Raw genomic sequence first — 18,793 nt, 5'->3', positions numbered from 1 at the left:
AATTAATAGCAAGTATTTCACATTTAAGCCACCATTGTTTTGACCAAATGAGACCAATTTCCTTAAGCAAAAAGTTAAACATGAAAAGGCAAAAAGTAAACAGACGATGATGTTCTTTACTTAGGTCTCATTTCATCCTTTACTTTATATGTATTAAAAAAGTTGCGGCCGCCTCGCGTTAACAATAAAGGCAAGTTTTTTATGTCTTCGTACTTAAAAGAAGAACACGAAACCTTAATAATGTCACTCAGAGCTCGCCCTGAAGTTAAAGGGACAACCTTATTAAAAAGAAAATGTTTACTTCAAATCTACTGGCAATATTAAGTTGGAGAAATATTACGGTTTCACGACAAAAACATTTATCTTGTTCTGTATTTACTGAAAGCTATATTGTTCTTATACGGGTATTTCTATTTACTTTGGAACAATTCTTGGCTATAAGTTCACAATAATTTTGAAATTGAGTTTGAAAATAATTTTACTTTATTTTCGACTAGAATAATGTCCTGCTATTCGAATGTGAAAATAGAAACATGAGAACCGATCATTTTCTACAACAACCTTATATTTTTTTTTTGATTGATTGATGATTCAATCCATATTTATATTGATTTAAGAATTTATGTACACTATCCAACAAAAAAATTACGTTTAGGATATAAATGCAGTTATATTTTTTAGATTACTTAGAACAAGACCGCGTTCAAAATTTAACAAAAAAATTGCGGGTTACTACACAAATGCTAAAGAGCCACCAAGCTTAAACCACTGCACTGATTTCTGAAGAATGGGCATATAATTTTATCCTGGAAAAACGCGAGCAACGATATCGCGGGTAAAATCTAGTTTCAATAATTATAAGAAGCTGCTTATATAACCGAGATTGCAATCTGTTTTGGGTCGCGGCATAGATTCGAGAATTCATTTCTTCCTCCTTTGTTACAGATGCTGGTTCAGACAATACTCTTGGAGTAAGATTCGGTGATATTTTTTATGAAAAATGTAAGTATATTTTCATAAAACTTCTTTTATAAAATTTCTTACTTATTAATGTATGTACCACAGTCAGCGTTACTTTAATTGATAATAAATTAAAACGAAGAGAGGTTGTAAGGGCCTTTCCACACGACGTATTTTTTGGCGTACTGACGACGCGTGTTCCTGATGCGCTCGTCTTCTGCGCGTTTCCATCGCGTTTTGGTAGATATAACGGTTTTTCCACACGACGTATTTTTTGGCGTACCTACTGACGACGCGCGTCGTGTTTTGGCAGATATAAAGTTTAAAACGTGTCGGCTTCCTTCCGTTTACTGAGCGTTCAATTTGCGTTTCTATCGATACAAACGAGCGTAAAAAAACGTCATGTGGAATGGGGCCTTTGATGCGTCTTTTACAGATTTTTTAAGACAAATCTGAATTTCTGAAATTAAAAATAATATAGAGGTAGGTAAATACACTTTTCGGTAAAATGTACAATAACACTTACTAATACACTTTTCGGTAAAATGTACAATTACTAATAAAGAGAAGAGATATTTACGCAACTTATAATTATTTAAGGTTCACTGTCTTTCTCTGTAGAGTGATTTTTCCAATGTGCCAGAAAATATCAGAAACCTTGAATACAAGTAATAATAATTCGTTGTGTTATTATTCTTATTAGTAATTAGAGGTCATTATTTAATGAATAATGAATTTATGAGGAAACAACAAATCACAGAATTTTTATGACACTACAAGTTAACATCATTATTATACATTTCATAACAAATAAACTTACGATTACAATAATAATAATTTATGTAGATTATCTTTAAATTTTGTTGATGAAACAAAGGCAGTAAAGAATAAGACTTTCAAGTGGTCTGGCGGTGGGAAGAAAGTATAAAAAATGTCCGGCCATGGAAGGTGAGATTCATTTTACACAGTTATCCCGATAAAAAGAGATTAAAAATTGAGCTTCATACTTTAACGAAAGTAATTAATACCTCCTTTTAAAGTTACTTACTAATAGTAACCGCGACCAAAACTCCATAGTTGCCGTTTACATCTATTATTATAGGACATGTACAGAAAAACGTTCAGGTCTTATAAATGATGAAGTTGGCTCTTTCTTCCTCTAGGCCAGGTAGACACGTACATAAAATGATCAAAATATTTATTTTAAATATACAAAGTTAAATACAAAGTTTTAAAATTTAAAAACTTATTTAATATTATACAATATACATGCATGCGGTGGTCGCGGTTTTTGGTCCCTACCAAAATACAATAAAATATTCATTGTTTCGTATCCAGTGTATAACAAGTAAGATATTATGCTTTTAAATGTTAATCTGATATGTAAGGTAATATCGTATGGTAATACTTTAAAAGTTTATTATATATAAAATTTCTACTCGAGTTTCATTGGGATATACAAAAGTCAGCTCACAATATTTTGTAAATACCCAAACTTTATTTATTACGTGGGAGAGCCATGCTTTGGCACGAATGGGCCGGCTCGACCGGAGAAATACCACGTTCTCACAGAAAATCGGCGTGAAACAGCGCTTGCGCTCTTTCACGCTGAGTGAGTGAGTTTACCGGAGGCCCAATCCCCTACCCTCCCCTATTCCCTTCCCTTTCCATCCCTACCCTCCCCTATTACCCTATTCCCTCTTAAAAGGCCGGCAACGCACCTGCAGCACTTCTGACGCTGCGAGTGTCCATGGGCGACGGAAGTTGCTTTCCATCAGGAGACCTGTTTGCTCGTTTGCTCCCTTATTTCATTAAAAAAAAAGCTATTGAACTTGACTGTTTCGTCGTAGTTACATCACAATTCTTACGACAGCTTTCGAGCTCAACACGACGAGCTGTTTAGGTTTAGACTTCAGAGCGGGATAGGCTAGATAAAAACTTGCATTTTAATATATACAGTCTACAGTTTTTTTCTCTGATAAAGTTCAGTGCACAGGTATTATAGGTACACTATATTATTATCATTTAATGGCACTAAATACCAATCACACAATATAATTTACACAAAATATACAACAATTAAGACAAATTTACATAAAGTTCCTCAGAGACGATCTTTAACGTAAACGCTAAAGCAACAAAACGCCCCCAGACTCGCAAAGTAAACGAAAACTAGGTAATTTGAATCTGAGCGCTTCTGTAATTAAGACTTCGTTAGTAAATATATACAATTGTAAATTATGGTCTTATAATTGTAAAAGGGCTGAACTTACTCATTTAAATTCATTAAAATTGGCTTATAAACCTTTAGCATAATTTACCACAATTTCGATTCATTAACTTTCATTTTGTTAGTCCTCTTGTCGAATTTTAAAGAGCTTTCTATTTAAACATGTTGAAGCATTTTGAACTAAAATGGTTGCACAAATGTTTGAAATTTGTAACGGCTGGATCATAACGCAGAATATTATACTATAGCGGCTATACCTTAAGGCCATCCCCCGAACAAACGACCTTGACCATACATTTAACGCGTTGCCGAGATCGTACCAAAATCCTATTTTTTTTACTTAACTTAGTTCAAAATTGACATAGAAAAATTCAAACGGGGAATATATAGCAAATGAAGTTGTCTATCAATTGTCGTGTGTTTCAAATAATAAAAGTAATTTGTAAATACTAGGGAGACGCTGAAAGTACGCTTGAATTTTGATAAATTGGTATTTCTTTGGAAGCTAATATCATGCGTATAATGAACAAAAATAGTAAATTAATAACGTGGTAAAGAATGTTAATATACTGAATATTTTTGCTGTATTTTGATTATATTTTTGTATTTTTCAAATTATAATTTTATAAGGCTTTAAAATAATTTTTACTTGATCAGATACCTACTTACTTCTTTTTTATTGTATTAGTTTTCTATCACACAAAGGAAGTAGGTAGGTAGGTAGATCTACTTTCCCTCTAGAACATAGTATAAATAAGATAATGTTTTATGTACTTTTGATCTGTCAACTAATTTGCCGCTATTGCTTTGTTTACGTAATAGTAATTTGCCGATTTCTCTGTGTCGTAGACTGTATATACGGTAAATTACGGCATCTCCGTGGGGGGAGCGCGTTAAACAAAAAATAAAACATCGTCCTTGTCTTTTCACTGTTACGTCCGTCATATGCCAGGTAAATAAGAACGATGTGGAATCGGCGCTAACGTAGTTTTTCCGTAATGACTCTATAATTAAATGCCATATGTTTAAAAAATGAAATAATACATGGCTTATTATCAAGTATAACAATGAATTATACAATCGTTAATTTTGCTTTCTGCGCCCTCTGAAGTGCTAGGCCGACACAAGGGCACTTATGTTTCGAAGTATTTTTTTAATACTATTAACAATTTTTATTATAAAGTCAGAAAAAATATGAGAGCTTTAAGTTTCAGCAGTTATAAAATGACTGAAAATTTGGAAAATATTAATGAGCGATATAATTTTTCGCTAACGTTCGGAAAGGTTCAAAGTTAGCAAAACAAAATATGAATGTTCCATTGCGACCTTTTTCATTCGGAAATGAGAGATTTCTCCCTTAATTAAAAATATTGCTCATGTTAGAATTCAAATTGTCTATTTTTTAGCACAGCCTGTTTTTAAATATGTATCGCATGGCTGGGTTTGTCGTAATTAACAACTTAGTTCGTCCATGTTTTTATTGCTGAAAGAATTTTAGATGGTACGACAGAATATATTGTTTTTGTACAATTAACAACGACAAAGTTCTCGTTACAATAATAATTGTAAGGACCTTTTTGTTCGTAACAATCATCACCGATGAATGGGATACCTAATAAAATATTGTAGATGAAGAAAAAAAAAACAGATTTCAGATTAAGATATTATTCGATTCTTTTATTTTTTGCAAAAAAAACAAGTTTATTTTAAATAAATTACTTTAAATGTATTGTAAAGGTAAAGTTAAAATACACCCACGCATAACTACGATTAAAGTAAATAACATGAAACAAAATTATTATTACATTTAAACTATTATTAATATTTTTACTGTTTTCTTAAACATTTTCGCATTGTAACAAATTTTTTGAAAAAGTAGAAACAATTGAAGCCCGTCCGTTTGAACCCGCTCAAGCCCATCAATCAAAACGCAATCTAAATTGGACAATATTTCATTTCCGCACTCAATTTTTAACTTTGACTTTGAAAATAAATTAATTTTCGCTCATCGGCTGGACGTGTTTGCCTTGGCTGTAAATCATTTACAATGGAGCAAATTAGGAAGAAGTTTTTTATTTCAATCAAATAAATCCCTTTTTGATATGTTTTATATCCCCAAAATAAGCCTTATTATGCAAAATCTATATATATAAAACTCAAAGGTGACTGACTGACTGATTGACATAGTGATCTATCAACGCACAGTCCAAACCACTGGACGGATCGGGCTGAAATTTGGCATGCAGGTAGATTTTATGACGTAGGCATCGGCTAAGAAAGGATTTTGATAAATTCCAACCCTTTTATACTTTTATACTATACATATATTTAAGATTTTTATTATATCATACACATATTTAATACACATCCAGACCCGGGAACTTTGAAAACTCTTTGTTTCGTCGGCGGGATTCGAACCCGCGACCTCCGGCTTGAGCTACCGAAGCGCTCACCACTGAGCCACAGAGGTCGTCATGATTGCAAATATTTATTGTATAATTAGTACAATATGATAATAATATTATAATATAAAACGAAACTTAGCACTTTAAGTACCGAGAAAGAACAAAAGTATGTTACATATTGTATTATAAATATATTATATTCATAATTTATACTAGTACTTATAAAACATTACCGTAAGAAGAAGCAGCGAGCAACATCTCGTTTAAAATAATCCTAAAATCGCCTGTCCTAAAATGACTCCGACGGCTTTTTGATGTTTGAACAGTTATTTAAATTGGTAATTGGTAGAAATAGGTACTCAATGAAATCGAGAGGCCCTCGTTAATAGAAAACATGAGACATTTTATATTTTTATCAGAAATTTAAATTGAAAATATTGAATTAAATAATATTTTTAGTGACATTTTTTACTGTAATCGTTTTCTAACACAATTAAACTCTGCTTAGATAATAATAAATGGCTGCACTCTATCCGTGTGACAACGACCTCCATACCGATATAGAGCAAAAATACACTAAAAGTTGTGTTTATTTTTTTACTTTAGTTTGATATCTTATCTTATCTTATTCTTATATCTTTAAACGAGCAATTCTTGTATATTTTCATGAAATGTAGTATATAGGGGGTTTCGGGGACGATAAATCGATCTAGCTAGGAATCATTTTCAGAAAATGTCTTTTTATTCGTGTTCTATCGATAATCGATAAACTGAAAAATATGACTCTTCCTGACATCTATTGGCAAATAATAATACTATTTTGTTGGCAACTAATTGTTTTAACGACCAGCAGATGTCGTTATTAAGTAACACGAAGTCAATGAGTGTTTGCTTATACCGAGCAAAGCTCGGTCATCCAGGTTCTTATTATTAAATATTAAAGTACATAATAATGTGTGAAAAATTCAAGTGCCTCTTGCCATTATTGATATAGAGCGAAAAAGGTCGAAAAAATCACGTTTGTTGTATAGGACTTGGGCCCCCCTTAAATATTAATTTTATGTTATTATAATCTGAGAAAATTTCAGAAGTCTAGCTATAACGGTTCTTAAGATACAGCCTGGAGACAGACAGACAGACAAACAACGAAGTCTTAGTAATGGGGTCCCGTTTTTACCCTTTGGGTACGGAGCCCTAAAAAAGTGCTCTGAAAACTATGAGAAAAATCTCGTGTAAACCTGAGAAGTATCTACAGTACCAAGTTATGATCTGTAACTTTAGTAATGAAGCTCGGTGCACAGCAAAAATAATTAAAATTAATGACACAGTCAATGAGGGTGTTTGATATTTTATTTGCCACCGTGCCGCTATATAGTCTAAGGTTGGGTTGCACCAACTTACTTTAACTATAATTGTAACTTTAATAACTACAATGCAAAATGTCAAATCTTGGGTTAAGGTTAAAAATGGACGCCATACGACGCCATATTTAACCATAACCATAGAGTTCAACAAGGCTTTAAATGCACGTGGCGAAAAAAGTAACCAACGCTGTTATCATACAAAAACGCATTTTTGACAATTCTCCTTTACCAGCTGCAGCAGCGCCCCCGCCCACCCAGGCCAGCAACGCATTCTGTCAAATTCTGTGGTCAAAGTTAAAGTTAAATTAGCCTTAACTATAACCATTACTTTGACTATAACTTTAATTACGCCTCTGGTGCCTACCCTTAGAATCTTTCGTGTCAAACTGCTGTCATAATATGTCCCGATATGCCTACTTGATAGACCCTAAGGCTACATAGCGGCACCTGGTGGCAAATAAATTATCAAACACCCTCATTTTAGTATTTCAGAACCAAATAAATAAACAGAAGCGCCATCTGTTATTGGTACTAGAAAATACAAAGGATTCACCGCCATCTGACGGAAAATATTGAAACTGTACAGGCGGCGGGAAAACCTCCGAAAAGTTTTATCCCATTTTCCCGCACAGGGTCGCTTCTATTGTAAGGGCATAGACTGAGAGGCTGCTTATTTTCAACTAGAATATCCATAATATCTATACTAATATATCCATACTTCTATACTAATATTATAAATGAGAAAGTGTGTCTGTCTGTCTGCCTGTTACCTCTTCACGCCCAAATCGCTGAACCGATTTTGCTGAAATTTGGTATGGAGATAGTTTGACTCCCGGGAAAGGACATGGGATACTTTTTGTCCCATGAAAATTCCCGGTTCCCGCGTGATATACGAGTTTTGGTGCAACGGAGTTGCGGGCGTCATCTAGTTATGTTATTAACTTCACATTAAAACTGTACTGAAAGTAATAATTTGCCTTACTTTAATTACGAGTATTATTAGATTACTTGATAAAAATATTTTCTGGATGCCTGTTTCATCAACAAAATTAAACTAATGAAAATAACAGTCACAAAACACACATATAACACTGAAATGTTTCTTTTAATAATATAGAAAATTTGAAAATTCAAACACAAACGGCCACAATTAGAGAGTTTTGATGATACTTAATTTTATGTGACGTAACTTTAATTAAATAAACGTTTTAACATAATCCGTCAAGCTTATGAATAATTATGATCTGTCTTGATTAAATTAAACAATAGAATTAATAATTAGTCAATAATATCAAATGTCTCCAAATGCGGCCGGAATTCCACACAATCGGCTACCGTACTAATTTTTATTTATTGTTTCAGATTTACAAAGTGTTTGATGTGATATTCTGTGTCGGAACCCTGCGTTACCCCCGCCCCTAATGCCCCGGCTTTCGACATGCAATCCCCATCACCTCGACTTCGCCATTACAGGTCCCCGACAAGTCTCCTAGCATGCATTATGTCCCAAAACCACAGGGCTATACTACAGCTGATGTTGCCACGATATGGCACCGTCGCGTCGCCATACTATAGTATTTCCCTATAAAGCTCGCACAGGCCTACCGCGTAACTTCATTGCGACGCAGCGATGATTGCATCGCTTTATATTAATGGACGCTGTTAAGCATTCGTGTACTAACCAACATAAAAATTACGTATTGAGTTATGAATGCAGTTATGTTCTTTAGATGATTTAGAACAAGACTGCATTCAAAATTTATCAACAAAAAAAATTGTGGGTTAGGACACTAATGCTTAACAGCGACCAGTTAGCCGTGGTGTGTTTTACAGCACGGCTAAATATTCTTAAAAATTATACGAGATATACCGCACAATACGTGGCGTCGGAACTATGCCACAATTAACTCCAGTACAATGAGATGTGACGTGTCTCGCTGCAGTGTAGTTACGCCTAGCGAGGTTACAAATTGATAGTGGCTATTATTTCAATCCAAAATCAAGAATTTATATAATAAGTGGCTAAAATGGCATACTGAGCTAAAAAGTATAGCCCAGGCGTTATAAATAACTCAAAGACGAGAAATACTTATAACGTATAGCGTGAACTAAGTCGTGTTGTGCACATAGACTATCATCTCACGCCTACTAGAGGTATAGTGAAGGAGCACATACGAGTACGAATAGTTCACATATATCGAAAATCATTAATCATATTCGTTTACTTTTTTAGTCTTTAATTTTTTTTCTCATGATTAATAGAAACGACAACTGTTTACTTACTAATCACGTTAAAAAATTAAGGTTTTCGATATTTCTTTTGCTAAAATACAGATCCTACTCCTATAAAGCGCCATCTATCTTCGTGGTTTCGGAAAAGTTCAAACATCAGTCGGATTTCACAAACTTAAAAACCCTGTTCGTTTCGTGAATAATTTTTACCATAATTTTATGTTTTCGTTCATTGATATCATCATGCTTTGTAACATGCATGACATGCAAACGCGCACGCTATCCTATGCCGTCTTCTTATTTGTCAAATGCTTAAATATTTCCCAATTTTTTTTATATAAGTGCATGATATTAAAAGGCAAAATTATTCATTACAGAATTTTGCGTTACAAAAGAAACAAATATGGCCGAATTTCTGCCTTTTTCGTGACCGGGCTACTGCTCTTTAAATTCTGTACTGACAATAATATTAGCCTTCTTTAAAGTTACTTTTATTTTGGCTTTATCGAAAGTTCCAAAACATTTATTTCAATAGTTTCATAAATCTGTCACGAATTTCTACACTCATTCATTCATACACATTACACCAATATCCATACACTAGAATCACATTAAAATCTCGTTAAATACACGAGAACAAAAGTATTTAGACACTATAATCATAAATTAGATTTTACGCTAGTAACTTTTAGCCTAGCATTAAAAAACATCAAAATATTACGATTCTGTTAGCTGAAAATTACTAGTGTTCTAAATAGAAGTACTTATGCATATTTATGCGTATATTAGCTAACCAAGATTATGGTATTAGAATAATTATTTAAGACTGATGGTAAGTTCACAATGCGACGTGATTTTATCTGATGCATTTTATAAGGAGCCTTAAAAATTGGAATAGTAGTAGTAAAAAGTGCGTTGATTGAATTTGTAATTCCTGTGCAATGAATAAAGTTCAGTTTTGAATGGCACATTAAAAATGCATCGCATTTCATCCCCTCGTCACGTTGCAATCTCAACCCTTAATAGTAATTACCATAATAATAAATAAATAAGTTTTTTTTTTTTAATTCGTGGTATTTGAAAGATATTGAAAAACTTCGGTACTTTATTTCACATTCACATTTCTCTCATTATAGTTAAGTTTCTGTTTCCATTTCGGTTCATAACCTTCTTTCCAGCCGTTACCAGATTTCTGCCCAAAAACTGTCTCAAAGTACTTCTAAATTAGAACACAATAGCACTGATTACTGATACCAAACTTATGATTGCGTTGTATTCGATTCAGAGTCATTGAGTCCGAAATTTCAAACGATTGAACACATTGAGTTTCCAACTCAACAAATAGTACATCTTCATTATTTCATCTTACATGGGTAAATGATCGGTAGAAAAAGGTAGGTATATGAAAACTTGTTTGTACTCGTAGAGGTGGCGTGAAGCGTGGGCGACGTCATGGGCGACAGCTGTTCACGGCCTCGTGCCCCTTGGATCACAAGGTTTTTTAGTTTTAATACTCAAAATATTCATAAATAAAAAGTTTCAAAAATAAATGTTTCAGTACTTATCAAAAAATTAATTCTCTCAACAAATCCGTCCTCTTGCGTCATCCATCAGAGGGCCTCGCAAGATATAATATCTTGCCCACATCAAATTTAGGTCTTGCCACGCCACTGCTTGCTTGTAGTCTTCGCGGTCACCAAAGAGAATATAATCACTACGTGCGGTCACCGTCGAGAACGGAGATGTTGAGGTGATAGGTATAATTTGTAAAGCTATAATGTAAAAAATAGATAGAGAACTAAAAATTCAGTGTTAAATCCTTGGGGATGGTGTTTATAATCCTGGTAGATTTTTTTACGGATCATCAAGTTTATTCTGTCTATAATTTTATCATAAAAGAAATATTAACTTTTCGGGATTTTTATTATTTTATACTTAAAAAGTTTTCTCTCGATCAAATATATATTTTTTTTATATTTTATTATTGTTTTAGGCGACTGAAAGTAATTAAATTCACAACTATGCATGAATAAACTTTTCAAGCACAATGACATGCAACACTCGAAAATGCTTGTAACAGTCAAGTACATATTTTCACTTGACTGTACATTGTACAAGTTATGGCTGATAACTGTACAATAATTTTTCTTTATCGCGTCGAAATTCAATTAGCGATGTTATAAATAACACTTTATTTGATGCTTTACTTTACTCAAAAAATAAGGCAGTTTGATTCAAAAATATTTCAAATTTTAGTACGGTAATGGTAATTTAGTTACTTGAATTTAAAATAAAAAATCTGGAATATGTCTTGACTCTTGACCTTGAGCGCTCAAACTACAAACCAGGCCACGGAATGAATCTAAGATTATCAAAATGTCGAAAATGAAATGTAATATTGTATGATAGTCAAAATATCCACCATACCTATGCTACTTCAAATTCACAAAAATAAACGCTTACTGACAAAAATAAAGTGAAATAGATCATACCCAAAGCTGATGATGATGAATTTATTGAATGGCATAGAGAACTCATTGCGGTGTTTATTGAACAATATATCGTCATGCATGGGAGCGGTGAGCGGTCGTTATCGGAAGGGGTACTGGCGCGGCAACAGTCACAGATAGCGCGCAGACATGTACTACACGCGCTTTCGTAACAAGGCGTAAGTTTTTCATAACGTCATTTTAGTTCTAACACCGCGTAAATCACTTTTTGACCATTTTGAAATTTTGATGCCATTCGCTAGAACAGGGGTCACCAGACGGACCGCCGACCCATTGTGTGCGGACCAAGGATGTTCTTCTTTAATTAAAAATTAATTTCAGTCTCGACATACCGTACTGATGAACTTGTAGCAATAAAAATTGTCACTTTTCTCATTGATTGATTGAATAAACACCTTTGTAATTTCCGTAATTACATTTGTTTAATAAATATTTTTTTAAATGTGTGGACCGCAAAGGTCATTTTAATTCTTAAAACGGACCCCGAGTGAAACTGCGCTAGAAAGTCGGAAGACGCATCGTATCAGCTAATCATGAAAACTTAACAAAAACTACTAAAATAATGAAAAAGTAAACCTGCTTTGGTATCTATACAAAATTATGCAATTAAACTCGCTCTCCTGAAAAGTTGATGTTTTTGAATTACGCGGTATGAGAACTTAAACCAAGAAACTTGGAGACAATTTGTAGAGATTTGTGAAGTTTTATGAGTAAAAATTATAACGAACTTAGGTAGATTAAAAACGAAATATATTTTTTTCATAATCGCACATAATATTATGTAGTTTCAAGAACACACAATATAGTAAGGAAATACGGGAAAATTAGATATAAGAATAAGTTGAGATCAGTAAAGTTTTTTGGGCAGAAATCATGACACTTAAGAAATAATTTTTTTTTTTTTTTTTTTTTTTTTATGAAATAAGGGGGCAAACGAGCAAACGGGTCACCTGATGGAAAGCAACTTCCGTCGCCCATGGACACTCGCAGCATCAGAAGAGCTGCAAGTGCGTTGCCGGCCTTTTAAAAGGGAATAGGGTAATAGGGGAGGGTAGTGTAGGGAAGGGAAGGGAAGGGAATAGTTGTCATCGCGGAGTAGTTTCAGACAATTAGCACGAATTCAAAAAGAAAAGAATTAACTTAGATCCAAATAAAACATCCATCAGATCAAGATAACAAAAACTAATCCTCTAAAAAAACTCATCCACAAATATTTGATCTGTATTCTCATCAACAGGACTATGACGGCAATATGTTTCGTGTGCAACCTGCCGATACTGTCCCACCAAGTGGGGCTGGTCTGGGCGGGCGGGAACGGCTGGGACGAGCTCACCAGGTCTACCCTGGAGGAGTCCACCCTGAGACAGCGACTGGGCAGCAGGAGAGACTCCGCTGCGCAGGTCTCCTGTCTCTCGCCGCCGGAACCCGATGTGGACCAGCCACGAGGTTTGATTAAATTCTGATGAAATACAAACAACTAGAACTAAGTTTTGATTTTTAACATGTACTTACTACCACAAACTATTAACAAAGATACTTTTTGTAGATTTTCTACTAGTTTTAGAATATGATGTATTGAATATAGTTTAATTTATTAAAGCAATTAAGTTCAAAAATGGCTAGGTACCATACGTACCATACTGAGTACTGACTACTGATATTAAAATAATTTGTAACATTAAAAACAGCTACATAAAAAAAATTGTGTTTGATACATAGTTGCTAAGTTACAAAATATGAAATATTATTTAGATAAAGAAATTCATATTATCTTTATCAAAGTTATTTAATATACGGAATTCCTTGGCTATAGTATCGGTATGATAACATAACATTTTGTCGTAGTTGGCCCTCGTCGTCGCCGCTCGTCACTGGCGCAGCTGACAGACATCCTACGCGAGTGGGGCGGAGGCGGCAGCGCGCCCCGCCGCCAACGCGCGCCGCTCTCGCGCCGAGAAACGCTGGCCGATCTCGCCAGATCACTGCCCTGGACCAGACACGAGCCCCCGCCGCGACGGCGACGCGACTCCTCCGCCGATTCCGGCATCAAATCGATGGCCTCCAAACGCCGCGATTCGAAAGCGCCCCAAGATTTCAAAACCGATTTCCCACCTCATCTCGATCGAAAAGATTCGATAGCTCACACCCGAGAACGCCGCATAAAGAGACGAAGTTCGCACGACAAGGAGAGACGAGACTCAGTCGAAGGTGGCCGCCATCGTCGGGATTCGCTCGCGGCCCCCACCCCACGAATTGTGGCGACACATAAGAAACGACGAGCGTCGCCGCCTATTAACCCTCCGCCGACCATCGTCGATGCCTCCTCGGATCCGGGGCCCTCGACGCCCCAGCCGCCTTCGGTGACGATCGTCGCCGTACACGAGCCGAGCCGATCCGATGGCGAGTGTCCTCCGATGACCATGCCGACCATCATCACGTCGGCTGTGACACCGTCACCGACTTCCCCGACGGTACCGACCGCTAATGCATCCCAATCAACACAAGCCACCCAAGCCGTGCAGGCTCAGGGCACTCAGGTAGTATCTCCCAGCGGAAGGACACCGCCGAGTTTGGGTGGGCGCCGAGATTCGACCACCCAATGCGGACGTGCCCGAAGGGACTCAAGAGCCACGGCGAGTCCCGAGCGTAGACTCGGTAGATTACAGCGACAAGCGACCGCATTCGATGATCCGATTGGTCCGCCTGGTACGAGACGAAGAGACTCCGGGCCCTCGTTAGAGCCGGACGATGCGGGTCGAGCGAGACGAGATTCCTTGAGTCCAGATTCCGCAGCGAGACCGCGTCGTGAACGAAATCAGTTGAGTCCGGATCGCGCCGGGGGAGGCGAGCTGAGTCCATCGGCAGCTCGTCGAAGGAGCCGCTTGAGAAGACAAGCATCGTGTGCTCGTGTTGGAAGGGCTCGCAGCCCCGAATCCAGTTCCTGCTCAAGTCGTGATCCGAGCCCCTGTGCGCGGCCACCGGAGCGAACAATGTTTCGGCGTCAGTCCACGACGGAGGAAATACTTATAGCGCGGGGTTTCCGAAGACAATCGACGACTGAGGAAATGATAAGATGTCGAAACTTCAGGAGGCAGAGTTCCCAAAGCGACGACGCGTGTATGCGAGCTCGCGGACGACGGGACTCCTCGACACAGATACTAGATGGCACCATCGGTACCATGACTGTGGAGACTACGAGTACCTTCTTCGACTCCAGTACGCAGACAGGTTAGTTGCATATCTAATTATTTCATACATCGTTTCAACTAAAATCATAATATGTTATAGCTTAGATTTTTTAATTTAAATTAAAATCCGAAAAATTAACTACAAAAATATATCGGTCTAAACTCTAAAGTAATAAGGCAGATAATAAGGGATATTTGGATATAATTAATATCGTCAATAAAATATAAGTAACAATTCCTATTTGCAAAAAACAAATAAAATATTAAATTAAACCACATTTTTAAGTTCATCTTCATAAAAAAAAAAAAAATTCAATTCATAAAAGAAACAATGCATAAAAACAAAACTTTCTTAAAGACTTTTGACGACCTCGACAAAAATGTTTAAAAAACTTTCAGTTTCATAGAGAAATAGAAACGTGAAATAGGACATGCCACGTGCTCGCACCCCGCCCACATTATTTAGCCAATCGATTCGCTCCAAGTTCCTGTATCTCTTTCCCGCGGTGCGTGTGCTGTTTTACCGTCAGGATCGCCTCGTGGTCTGGGACTGCTTTACCCTCGTGACAGTGGCGCCCTCGTATAAGGGCTCGTCGGCCGGGCCGAGGCACACTAGAGTGGAGCTCTAGAGATGAGATGACGTGAGGCGCAGGCCCGGCCCGCGCCCGTCATCTGTTGCCCGCTGCCATGTTTATAAAGCGAAAGTGACGTACCGTACACAACGAATAACCTCATCGCATTGACATTAAAAATAAATAGTGGACCAGTGGTTGGAGACTGTACATCGAATTGGACTGTCCCATCGAACTTGACGATTTTAACGATAATGTCCGTGTAATAGTGTTTTTGTCGAATTTTATATTCATTATTCACTGAACAACACCAATTTTTTGTATTTAATTTACTTAATAGAAATCTGAGAAATTTTACACTATGGTAAGTGTTGCTTGTAATCATTGTATTAGTGTTGGTTAATTTTTTATTGGACAGGAAGAGGCCTTGATTGATTTTTAAATCCATAATTTTTAAATCATGCTTTAAGTAGAATGATGAGCGCCAAATTAAAAAATATATGTCCCAATTAACATTAACATTAATAAAATCAGGTTAGAAAAACTACAGTCATTGAATTGATATATTTTACAATCTGTAAAATGAGAGAAAATGTATTTTTCACTGTCATTTTCAAAACAAAAAATATATTTTAAAATAAGATAAATAACGTAGTTATTTTACGTTAAAATTAAATCTGTGGGCAATTGTAAGTTTGTAATTGTATTTTTTTTCCTTATTCAATTTTCAAATACTGTAAATAAGATTTAAAATGACTCATGACACAATTAATGATTTAATGATGATCGCCAATATAGTTGTAAAAGTTTAAAATTATACAATACTAGACGACGCCTAGATACAACTCTGCCAAAACTCCTTTATCGAGTCGAAACCGTAAATTTTTTCGGGATAAAAGAATCCTATATCCTTACACGGGCCTCAAAGTATCTCTATACCTATCAACATCGGTTAAGCGGTTTGGGCGTTAAAAGGTAACAGACAGACAGACACACTTTCGCATTTATAATAGTATGGATTACAAAGCTCCTCTCTCAGGTAGAAGCACTTCACTTACTATCAGTTTACACAGAAACGAAACCAGATAAGACGAGGTGAAACGTTTCATCTGGGTGCACGGTAGTGCCCCCGCCAAGACGAGCTAAGCGAAGCTCAAGGGCACTACCTACCTTTTCTGGAAACGTTTCGTTGTATTTTTGAACCCTCGTAACATTCAATCACCAATCACTTACAATTCCGAATCAATCTTTTTTGAATCAACTACACTAAAAAACCTGTTTCCCCTTTTTTAAAAGAGAGAAGCAACAGAAACAATGTCTTAAAATAATTTGGTAATCTAATATATAAAATTCTCGTGTCACAGTGTTTGTACGTGTACCTACTCCTCCAAAACGGCTCTACCAATTTTAATGAAATTTTATATACAGTACATTCGTTCGGCCTGAGAATAGGTTTTTATCTAATTTTTATATCGATACTAGAAATTATTTATATGGCAAAACAACGTTTGCTGGCTCAGCTAGTATTATTAATTTTTAGTACTATAGTATAGAGACAAAATTATAGCAAAAACACAGTTATGTTGAGAATCAAATGGCATACCCAATTTTGAAATTATAAAAAATCATCTAAGGCACTTTTGAAAACACTTTCATAATTTTTTTTTAATTTATAAGGTTATGTTATAATTAGTTTTATATTAGTTTTTACTAAAGACTGTAGCATTCAATGGAAACCCTAGTACAGTGGAAATTCCAATGAAAAACAAAGCCTTTGCAACGAACTAATCAAGTGACACAATTATTTTCCCCACTCGTCTCGCCTTTTCCTTATCTCGCTCCAGTTTCTTCGAATTAAAAACTCTATCAGTGCCTCCCTTGTAAGAGACTTTAGTTTCAAAGTGTCTGTTTGAGTTTCAATTTAAGATTATTTTCTTTCTAATTGTTACGAGGAAAATCTTTGTAAAACGTAAAACAACTATCTAATATTTATACCATACCATACATAAATATTTTATTTCTATGTGCCATAGTTGTTGTACGAACGAACGGAGTATTGTGTAAAGAACAAGGGGCATTTTTTTATGGAACCTGTACCCAAGCTGTAGCACGTCCACATATATATCAAATGAAAGCGTTTGAAAAGCTGTAAATTTTTTATTGTATTACGTAAAATCTCTAAACCATAGGAGAAAAAAGTTAACGAGGGTAGAAAGTAAGAAAAATTACAAAAAAAAACACCTGTATTATTTGCTTCAATTAAAATGTTGCTGGTAAGGAATCATTTCTGGAAAGTAATCATATATTATGGCAAACTTGAGGAAAGTGTTGTATTTTAGTAAATTGTTTCATAATATTTTAAAGAAATGTATCAGGAAACAATAAAACCTTAAAAATCTAAAATTTCCTGGATTTTATCGTATGTAATCACTTTGGAGAAATGTTTCATAATTAACAATATGTACATAAGCGAGTGGTGTAATAATACAGGATATTTTAATTATTATTTATAATTGAAAAAGGAAGTACTACCTATATAAGACTTTTTTTTATAATTTAGCTAAGTAAATGCCCTATTACTAGTATAACTAAGCATGTGATTTTTATATCATAATAATAAACAATTGTACATTGTACATATTTTCAAAATACATACGAAATAATTTGTTAAAACGCCTTTTAGGCGTAGTACTGTAGACGTGCTACGCGTCCCTCTACATTTTCGTAGCACCTTCGTAGACAATGCGTAGCTCTTTGACGCGAGCCGAGATGTGTAATTATAGGGAAGATGCGACATTTTTATTTTTGTGTTTATTTTAAAGAACTCCATGTAGAATAGACCATAAGTATATTAAAAAATTGAAACACTGGAAACTGAAAAAATGCGGCTTAAAATTGTCAATTTAAATTTTGGCGCCAAAACGGAGCTATAGTCTGTATGACGTCACTACTGTCCTGCCCCACATTCTATTTAGCGTTAAAAACGACCAAAACGCTCAATAGGAGGCATTTTGAGCGTTTTGATCGTTTTGATCGTTTTTAACGCTAAATGGAACGGGGGATAGCAGGTGTGACGTCACTGACACTGATTGGTGTTTTGAAATCCGTTCCGTTTTTTTTTTAAATGAAATAAGGGGGCAAACGAGCAAACGAGTCACCTGATGGAAAGCAACTTCCGTCGCCCATGGTCACTCGCAGCATCAGAAGAGCTGCAAGTGAGTTGCCGGCCTTTTAAGAGCGAATAGGGTAACAGGGGAGGGTAGGGAATGGAAGAGAAGGTAATAGGGGAGGGTAGGAAAGGTAATAGGGTAGAGGATAGGGCCTCCGGTAAA

The 18,793-nt window shown here is 35.7% G+C and overlaps 1 protein-coding gene across 1 annotated transcript in view; it reads left to right on the top strand.

Annotated features, from left to right (window-relative positions):
* The first annotated feature begins 964 nt into the window (after nucleotides 1-964).
* LOC121734928 overlaps nucleotides 965-18,793 on the top strand; it is a 98,723-nt gene continuing 80,894 nt past the window's right edge. Inside the window, exons 1-4 of the mRNA XM_042125574.1 lie at nucleotides 965-1,002; nucleotides 8,322-8,432; nucleotides 12,939-13,147; nucleotides 13,547-14,929. Of these exons, the coding sequence (XP_041981508.1) occupies nucleotides 8,398-8,432; nucleotides 12,939-13,147; nucleotides 13,547-14,929 (1,627 nt within the window). The 5' untranslated portion in view covers nucleotides 965-1,002; nucleotides 8,322-8,397. The remainder of the gene's footprint in view (nucleotides 1,003-8,321; nucleotides 8,433-12,938; nucleotides 13,148-13,546; nucleotides 14,930-18,793) is intronic.

This window comes from Aricia agestis, chromosome 16, assembly GCF_905147365.1.
Source record: "Aricia agestis chromosome 16, ilAriAges1.1, whole genome shotgun sequence".
NCBI classification, from domain to species: domain Eukaryota; kingdom Metazoa; phylum Arthropoda; class Insecta; order Lepidoptera; family Lycaenidae; genus Aricia; species Aricia agestis.
Note: the sequence above shows the minus strand (reverse complement) of the source record. Positions and strands in the feature narration are given on the sequence as shown.